Source organism: Danio rerio, chromosome 7 (genome assembly GCF_049306965.1).
Source record: "Danio rerio strain Tuebingen ecotype United States chromosome 7, GRCz12tu, whole genome shotgun sequence".
Classification (NCBI taxonomy): domain Eukaryota; kingdom Metazoa; phylum Chordata; class Actinopteri; order Cypriniformes; family Danionidae; genus Danio; species Danio rerio.
In genome coordinates this window covers 1,905,001-1,915,497 of record NC_133182.1, presented here as the reverse complement: position 1 = coordinate 1,915,497, position 10,497 = coordinate 1,905,001, and the positions used below count along the sequence as shown (strand labels likewise).

General features: G+C 38.2%; 1 protein-coding gene across 1 annotated transcript in view; it reads right to left on the bottom strand.

Annotated features, from left to right (window-relative positions):
• Positions 1 to 4,782: 4,782 nt before the first annotated feature.
• Positions 4,783 to 10,497, bottom strand: part of emc4 (ER membrane protein complex subunit 4) — an 8,569-nt gene continuing 2,854 nt past the window's right edge. The window contains 2 exon segments of the mRNA NM_205658.1: positions 4,783 to 4,967; positions 5,281 to 5,441. Of these exon segments, the coding sequence (NP_991221.1) occupies positions 4,932 to 4,967; positions 5,281 to 5,441 (197 nt within the window). The 3' untranslated portion in view covers positions 4,783 to 4,931.

The window sequence follows — 10,497 nt, the reverse complement described above, 5'->3', positions numbered from 1 at the left end:
ACCAAGCCCCACAGTAATGCAAAACAGTAATTATACTGAGTATTATTCACATTATTTAATAAATTACCCATTAATTGCATTTTATTAATGTCTACTCCAATATAACTCTAAACCCAACCCTCACAGTAGTGTAAAAACAGTATTATTTATATTATTTATTTTCATACCCATCAAATTGTATGTTATTGACGTCACCCCTACCCCAGCTGCCAGCTTTAAACCCAAGCCTCACGGTAATTTAAATATATAAATTATTGTTGAACAGTCTGCACAAAAAGTATGCTAGATGTGAGTATCTGCAGCTGTATCCCATCTAGACTCTACCCTGGCCCCACCCTCTAAACACACAAATCGCCGTTTGGCCACGCCCACATGTCACTCATCGAGGCCTTGCCCATAAATACACGCCCAAAGTCTGAAAATAGAAACCAAATAAAAAAAAAATGGTTTCTTTAAAACTGTGCTAAAGTTCATCAGGATAAGAACAGAAATAATAATATTTATTTTAAGAACACTCCAACTTCCACTCTGTGTGAATAAAATATGACCACTTTGCATGTTTAAAGGGACAGTTCACCCAAAAATTATAACTCTGTCACGTCATTTACTCGTTTCAAACCTTTTATGAGTTTCTTTTTTCTGTTAAACACTGAAGGAGATATTTTGAAGAATGTTAGAAACCTGTAACCATTGACTTTCATTGTATTTTTTTCCTACAATGGAAGTTAATGATTACCAGTTTTCAGCTTTCTTGAAAATCTTTTCTTTTATGTTTATGAAGGTTTATAACCACTTGAGGGAAAGTAAATAGTGAATACATTTTCATTTAGGGGTGAACTGTCTCTTTAAACTGGGTTCCTGACTTTTCCTTCAGCTCAGTCCCTTTATTCATCAGGAATGGCCACAGTGGAATGAACCGCCAACTATTCCAGCATATGTTTTACGCAGCAAATGCCCTTCCAGCTGCAAACGAGTACTGGGAAACACCCAAACACTGAGCCACTGTGTCGCCTTGACTTCATTTAAAACTTTTTCATTCATTTTCTTGTCGGCTTAGTCCCTTTATTAATCCTGGGTCGCCACAGCGGAATGAACCGCCAACTTATCCAGCACGTTTTTTACGCAGCGGATGCCCTTCCAGACGCAACCCATCTCTGGGAAACACCCACACACTGAGCCTCCGTGTCGCCTTGACTTCATTTAAAACTCTGTCATTATTTTGATTATGTTTAATGATAACCTGTGAACACACAATGCTTGTTAAATTATGAGTACTGGAATTTCAATAACAGCTCTTGTATTCACTTGGATACTAGTGAAATGTTAATAGTGATTTAAAGATATTGTTTAATTTCAATAATAAAGATAAAAGTGTGTGTGTGTGTGTGTGTGTGTGTGTGTGTGTGTGTGTGTGTTACGGCTCATGTTTTACATTAATCATCTCACACTTTTCTTTCTTCTCACTTTTTGCATTCCTAGAAAAAAATATAATAATAATAACAATAATAGCATTTTTATATATTCAATGTGGCTCGAAAATATTTCACAAGCATGAAACTATTAGAAACAACCCCAACATGAGAAAATGACATGTCTGATTAAAGGGAAAACAGAAAATGAGTTAAAATATGAAATCTGACTTAATTATTGACTTTTTAATTCACATTTTAGTCGGAAAATAATCTAATCTTCTTTTATTTAGATCTAAAATGTAATGAAATATATATATTTGAGGTAAAATATGGCTGACATTTCACCAGAAAATACTCACTGCAGTCAAACTGCTCATTGAATTGAGTGTTCCTCTGCTTCTGCTGTTGAAATGTCCAGAATGTGTGTGTTTGTGTAAAGTGCTGTATTTTCAGTGTTTGTGAATGTGCTGTTTACACAGAGTGTAAAGAGGAGCGTCTGCTTCTGTCAGGATGTTTAATGTGTGAAAGATGCAGTTTTGCAGTGTGTGTGTGTAAAGCATCTCGATGTGTGTTTATCTGAAAGTTCGCTGGCCCTGAACCCGTCGCTCCAGTTCAGTGTGTTGCTGTGTTTCTGGGTGGAGAAACTGAAGGTGAATGAACACACACACATTTATCATGTAGAAATGCTGTTTAACCCGTCTGACAGATCACAACACCGCTTATGTAACAAACAAAATAACATTTGACAAGAACAGCAATGATGAAGCATTTAACACCCCTGATTCATTAACATATGGAGAGATTATTGAGATAAAAAAACCCACCCCACATGAAAAAAGACTAATATATTAATGAATGAATTAATTACGCTATAAAAAAAAACGCAGTAGTGTTTTAGAACTATAGCATTCAATTAATCTTGTGGTGATTCTACAGTTGCTATTGTTATGCAACTAATATAGCAATTGATCTGTAGTGGTGATTCTATAGTTGCCATGGTAACACAACAATTATAGCAATTGATCTGTTGCTGGGATTCTATAGTTGCTATGGTAACAACTACAGTAATCAATCTGTTATGGTGATTCTACAGTTGCTATGGCAACACTGCTATATTAATTGATCTGTGGTGGTGATTTTACAGTTGCTATGGTAACGCAAAATCTGTTGTGGTGATTTTACAGTTGCTATAGTAACATACTACATTATTTGATCTGTTGCAAGGATTTTACAGTTGCTATGATAACTACAGTAAACAATCTGTTGTGATTCTACAGTTGCTATGGTAACAAATTACAGTAATTAATCAGTTGTGGTGATTCAAAAGTTGCTATGGTAACACAACTATAGCAATTGATCTGTTGTGGTGACTTTACAGTTGGTTTGGTAACGCAGCTACAACAGTAAAAGATATGTTGTGGTGTTTCTACAGTTGCTACGGCAACACTGCTACGTTAATTGATCTGTGGTGGTGATTTTACAGTTGCTATGGTAACGCAACTTCTACATTAAAAGATCTGGTGTGGTGATTCTACAGTTGCTATGGTAACACGACAACTAAAGTAATTGATCTGCTGTGATGATTCTACAGTTGCTATGGTAACACGACAACTAAAGTAATTGATCTGCTGTGATGATTCTACAGTTGCTATGGTAACACGACAACTACAGTAATTGATCTGTTGTGGTGATTCTACAGTTGCTATGGTAACGCAACTACTACAGTAAACAATCTGTTGTGGTGATTCTACAATTGCTATGGTAACAAATTACAGTAATTGATCTGTTGTGGGGATTCGACAATTGCTAACGTAACAACTATAACAGTATTTGATCTATTGTGTTGATTCTACAGTTGCTATGGTAACAACAACTATAGTAACTGATCATACCGTATATATGAAATGTATATATATATATATATATATATATATATATATATATATATATATATATATATATATATATAGAGAGAGGACATAACATATGAATATTTTTTCCTATCGTCATTTTTAAAACTCGAATCTAAATTTATTGACTATATATATATATATATATATATATATATATATATAGTTAAAAAAAAAAAAAAATATATATATATATATATATATATATATATATATATATATATATATTTATTTTTTATTTATTTTTTTTTTTTATTATTGGGTAACATAGGAAATTAACCATGAATATTTATTCACGGTTTTTGCAAAATAATATAAAATATAATTCATATATTTAAAAAATTGGCCTGATAAAATGAAAAAAGAAGGATTATTAAATATATCTACTTTTTTACTCACATTATATGGAGAAAATATCTTTACTGTCTGTAATGTGTTTTTATCCTCATTTTTAATTCTAATATATATGATATATATACACAGTTAAAGTCAGAATTTTTAGCCCCCGTTTATTATTATTTCCTTGTTTTCTGTGTAACAGAGAGCAGATTTCTTCAGCATATTTTTGTAGTCATAATAGTGTTAATAACTCATCTCTAATAACTGATTTATTTTCTCTTCGTCATGATGACAGTAAATAATATTAGACTAGATATTCTTCAAGACACTTCTATACAGCTTAAAGTGACATTTAAAGGCTTCACTAGGGTAATTAGGGTAACTAGGCTGGTTAGGGTAATTAGGCAAATCATTGTACAATGATGGTTTGTTCTGTAGACTATTGAATACAAATATAGCTTAAAGGGGCTAATAATATTGACCTTAAAATGGTGTTCAAAAAATTAAAAAAATGCTTTTATTCTAGCCGAAATAAAACAAATAAGACTTTCTCCAGAAGAACAAATATTATCAGACATACTGTGAACATTTCCTGAATCTGATCAACATCATTTGGGAAATATTTAAAAATAAAAATTCAAACGGGGGCAAATAATTCTGACTTACTTGACAACTGTGTGTGTGTGTGTGTGTGTATACACACACACACACACACACACACACACACACACACACACACACACACACACACACACACACACACACACACACACACACACACACACACACACACACACACACACTTTTCTTAAATTATTATTTATGTTTATATTTTACAAAAGAGATTTGGTAAAATATTAAATTAACACTGAAGATTAATTATTTACAGTTTTTGCTAAATATATTCTTAATGAATCCACCTTTAATGCATCTTAAATATCTCATTATGCATGCATTTGACTAGTTTAAGCTAATCTACATTCCCATTGCTTGTGCATACGTGATGTTTTATTTGTGTCATGTAGTTTCACCTAGGCATTAATAATCAATAATTCAGCTTTATGCAGGTAAACTAAATGCAAAGCTTAATAAATACAATAAGATACACCTGAAAGCAGCAACATGTTAAAGAATCTTTATTAGTTTAATGCACGTTATTAATCAGACCTCTGCTAACACAAATCACAAATATAAATTAATCATCAGTGTGTGCGGTTAAAATGCTGACGTTAAATAACAGTGTGTGTGTGTGTGTGTGTGTGTGTGCGCGTCACATGACCATCCCTCCGCCCATGATCTCCAGCCTCTGCAGAAACACAAACAGCAGCAGTTTTGGGTGAATAACCTCCAATAAAGTGATTCATCACTAATAACATCATTAACACGATGATTATATGTAGTTCCTCTGCTTCTCTGAGTTTTGATTGACACTGAACTGCTGAATACAGTGATTAATAGTAGTACAATATAATTAAATAACCTAAATGAACAGTGCTCGCTTACTTCAGCAAGAAAAGTCATTTAATTACAGGAACTAGCTACTCTGAAACTAATTAAACCCAATATAAACAGTGTGTGTGTGTGTGAAACTGACTGCTGCCTCATGTTTATTCATGTACCTGCGGCGGCTCGATGAATGCCAGCCAATCAGAGGAGTGCGTGGGGAGGAGCCCCATTGATTGACACTTGTAGATGGCCAATGCGGAGCCCAGCAGGTTCCCGATGAGGTAGACCAGACCCTGCAGCCACTGCTGACTGGAGCTCTCCAGCAGCTTAAACGCTGCAACACAACAACATAATTACTAAACATAATATATTCAACATGATCTGAACATATATTAAACATAACTGATCTGATATTTGTAGCAATGAGGGAATTATATTTATTAGTATATGGGGGCAGACCACAGGCACAGAGAGAACAAGGTGCCCACTCGCGCCTGGGAAGACTCGGACTCTCAGCTTATCTTTCCCACAAAGATCACACAAACAGCACTAAGACCAGACGCAGTGATTTGGGCAGCAGCGGCTGAGAAGGTCCTGGTGACTGAGCTGAGCCAAGGGAGGAGGGAATGGCAGCGGCGCATGAGTTCAAGCGGCACAAGTACTCAGACTTAGCAGCAGAATGTAGAGTCGAGGGCTGGACGGCGACAGTACCTCCCATTGAAGTTGGGTGCAGAGGGATTCGTTAGGAAGCCGGTATAGTTATCTTCTCTGCAGGGCCTCTAGGATGAGTCTGAGGAGAGCTAGTAAGGAGTTGGCAGAGAAGGCAAGTTACTGGAAGTGTCTACGGAGGAGGGACAAGAATTGGAGTGCGGTAGCCCATTAAGGGCAGCTGCAGGGGGTGGCAGGGAGACGTCCCCTCAAGCCACTGCCCCCCCACCGGGCGGTGTACTGGGTAGGGGGCGAAACATCAGTGAACGGTGGTACCAGCTGACGACCCTGCAGCTGACCCAAACGTGCACTGGAGGAGGTGCGGCAGGCAGTAATGTCTAACAGGTGCTTACTGGCATTGGAAAAAAATTATAATGCATATTTATCTGGGGGTAAATGCATATAATTATAATATAATGCATATAAGGTTTGTAGAAATTAAGAAATAATTGTGTGTGTGTGTGTGTGTGTGTGTGTGGGGGGGGGGGGGCGAATATTTATGCACAATTATTTTACTAACTTTATCAAAATATTATTTTCAATAACTGATCCATTTTGGCACACTACAATTATGTTTGTGGTGAATATTTATGCACACAAGTTATGTTTACTAATAATGAAATGTACGATACAATATTTGCAGGAATGCATTGCTGTGTTTGGAGGGGGATGTTTATGCATATAATAACTTTGAGTTTAATAACCTTTTTGGAATATTTGTAGTAATGAATTAATGTTTGCGAGGCGGGAGGTGAATAGTTATTATTTTATTTTTTTATAATTATTTTTTCGGGGTTTTCACCTTTATTTTTGATAGGACAGTAGAGAGTATTGCGGGGAAAGCATGGGGAGCAGAGAGAGGGGAAGGATCGGCATAGGACAGCGAGGCGGAATCGAACCTGGGTCGCCGCGATCACCGGAGTGCATGTGTCGACGCACTAACCACTACACCACTGGCGCCGACGAGGTGAATAGTTACGCACAATTATTTTGTGTGTAATAACCAATGACTGTAAAAAATATGGACGACGCGACAGCCCCTTTTCCCATTGAACGCCTTGAGGGCAAAACGCCTGCTGGACAGGCACAAACTGTCGCAAAAGACTGCTGAAATTGGAGCCAGACATGCGCAGAAGGACTGTCTGATGGAGCCAGAGGAGGAGCCGCGAAAATGAGCGGAGTCGAGCTTCCAACCAAATGCTTTATGTAAAATCAACCACGCCCCCCGAACTTCTCAGCATGCGTTTGCTGTCATATCAACACAAATGATGTAATAACGTTAACAAATATGAGGGTTTTATATATTCAATCGCGCCAGCTCCGGGCCGCAGCGCATAACTTACTCGCGGCGTCGCGGGCTGATTCCGGCTCGCATGCAGCAGCGCCGGCTCGCTCGGCCGCCGCATCTGGCTCGATTGACTCGGGCTGGAATCGGGCAGTGAGTCCAGGCATCCGGAGTAGGTCCAGCAGAGGTAGTCAGTCTGAGGGGTAAGTCTCCGGCTGGCGAGAATCTTAGCGAATAAACAGTGTTCCACCAGGATCATGTATGTCAGAAACTGTAGATTACTGCTGAACTCATTTTGTCATGGTAAAATAACACAGAAATCATAAAATTATAACACTTAATAATAACACTTCAGAAATAATAACACTTCAGTCTCCTGCCGAAGCTCAGACGGTCTGCTTTGAGAAACTGTCAATCACAGCTGTCAATCACGATGACACGCCCAGCATTAAATTACTGCTAAAAACAAACTGTTTACAAAAATGAAGATCTGCACCTATTTCAGCACAATAACCAGTACCTTAATCCACCAGAACCATCTTTCGGGACATTTTATTGCAAGTGTAATAAATTTTTTTATTTGGGCTCAAGTCTCCTTCATTAACACAGAGGAGGCGGGCTTTATGACTTGTACTGCAGCCAGCCCCCAGGGGGCGATCTAACGGCCGAGACCTTCACTCAAACGCAGGCTTGCGGCACACTTGGTAATAACAGGTCCATTTTTGGCAAAGTACAATGGTTTTTCTTTTGGGGGGGGGGGGGGGGTAATATATATGCATATAAATACTTTGTGTTTAATGACTGATCTTTTTTGGCATATTAGTAGGAATGAATGAATCATGTTTGGAGAGAGGGTGAATGTTTATGCACAGCAAGGTTATTACAGTTAACAAAAACGAATGGAAAAAACGAAAATTAAAATGTAAAATAATTGTCGTTAACCGAAATAAAAATAAAAACGAGTTTTTTCAAAAACTAGAACTAAGTGAAACTGTATTGTGTACATACAAAACTAACTGAAACTAACTAGAATTAGAGCAAAAACCTCCTTCGTTTTCGTATTTGTGAATGTGTTTATTACATAATCTTACTGTTAGCCTTTTAGAAGTAAATATAATCTGCGCTGCAGGTGTTTGTGTTTGACCCTTTCGCACCTCAGAGTCTCCTGCTGCCATTGGGCAGATTGAGCCGGTTCTCCTCCAGTCATCCTCGCTGTTGCACCCGTGACAAAAACAACGAGTGGACATGACAGCAGCACGGTGACAGCATTAAATACAGAGACTTAAAACTATTACTTTAACACATTTGTGCCCAATAATGGGTTTTATTTCTGTATCGCGATCACGAATGAATCTTTTTAACCGGATCTTCTAAGTGAACCGGTTGAACTAGTTCACCAAATCGAACTGAATCATTTGAATTGATTCGTGTCTCCTGTAAGCACTTATCCACCAACTACTTTATAACAAGCCTAATACCCCTTCTGACTATAAATAACCCAATATACACTCTCATGCAGTTATTAGAACAGCAACGTTGCATTGAGAAGCGGTGAACCGATAATACTGCGCATGCGTTTAGTTCATAACAGACAATCGTAATGGAGTTTAAATAAGTGAATCATGATTCAGTTGAGTTGCAAAACTTTAAGACATTTTCAGATCATGATGATGTTTTATTCATTCATTCATTCATTTATTTTCTTGTCGGCTTAGTCCCTTTATTAATCTAGGGTCGCCACAGCAGAATGAACCGCCAACTTATCCAGCAAGCTTTTACGCAGCGGATGCCCTTCAAGCCACAACCCATCTCTGGGAAACATCCATACACACACTCAAACACTACGGACAATTTAGCCTACCCAATTCACCTGTACTGCATGTGTTTGGACTGTGGGGGAAACCGGAGCACCCGGAGGAAACCCATGTGAAGGCAGGGAGAACATGCAAACTCCACACAGAAACGCCAACTGAGCCGAGGTTCAAACCAGCGACCTTCTTGCTGTGAGGCGACAGCACTACCTACTGCGCCACTGCCTCGCCCCGGTGATGTTTTAACTGACTGAAATTACTATTGCTGACTACATAATGTTGCCATTTTGAGTAGAAACATCCGCGTTAAATATCTGAACTTCCCATTACTACTGTGTATCTAACCTAACATTTGCCTTGCACACATATTGTGCTTAGGGCTGCTTTCTTGTGGGCTGCTGTATTTGAATTTGAGGACAGGTAGATGGCAGTGATGATGGTGTTCATGTGTCCTCTACATACAGATTTCAAAAAATGTATAACTGTGTTTTTATTATACAATATTTATTTTATTGATTTTAAATCTTCCACCTAATAAATATCCTCATTTTAAAAAAAACTAAAACTAATAAAAACTAAACTAAAACTAAATAATTTCAAAATATAGAAACTAATAGAAACGAGTAAATCTGCCTCTAAAACTAATTAAACCTGACTGACGAAATAGAAACTATGTACTGTGTATTTATATAGTGCATTTATTGTGTATGGCCATACACCCAAAGCGCTTCACAATCATGAGGGGGGGGGGGTCTCTCCACACCACCACCAGTGTGCAGCTCCACTTGGATGATGCGACGGCAGCCACAGGACAACGGCGCCAGTGCGCTCACCACACACCAGCTATTGGAGGAGTGGAAAGACAGTGATAGAGCCAATTCGGTGGAAGGGGATGATTAGGAGGCCATGATCGTAAGGGCCGATAGAGGGACTTTAGCCAGGACACCGGGGTTACACCCCTGCTCTTTCACGAGAAGTGCCATGGGATTTTTAATGACCACAGAGAGTCAGGACCTCGGTTTAACGTCTCATCCGAAAGACGGCGCTCACTGACAGTGTAGTGTCCCCTTCACTATACTGAGGCATTAGGACTCACGCAGCCCACAGGTTGAGCGCCCCCTGCTGGCCTCACTAACACCACTTCCAACAGCAACCTAGTGTTCCCTAGTGGTCTCCCATCCAGACACTGACCAGGCTCAGCCCTGCTTAGCTTCAGTGAGTAACCGGTCTCGGGCTGCAGGGTGACATGGCTGTGAACTAAAACTATTATAACCTTGCTGCACAATAATTTAGAGTTTGATAACTGATCGATTTTTGGCACATTACAATTATGTCTGGGAATATTTAAGCACATAATTATTTTATGTTTGTAAGAATGAAGAAATAACGTTGGGGGGATATTTATGCACATAATTTGTTTACTAATAACAATATTTATGATACTGCTGTGGAAATATACATTTAAATAATCTAATTTCAAATAAACAATTATCTACATTTAACTGAAAACTTCTGTTCTTTGGTTTTTAATTACATCATTTCAGGAACATCCCAGCTAGGAGGGATATTTACCCTTTTGTCTTTCT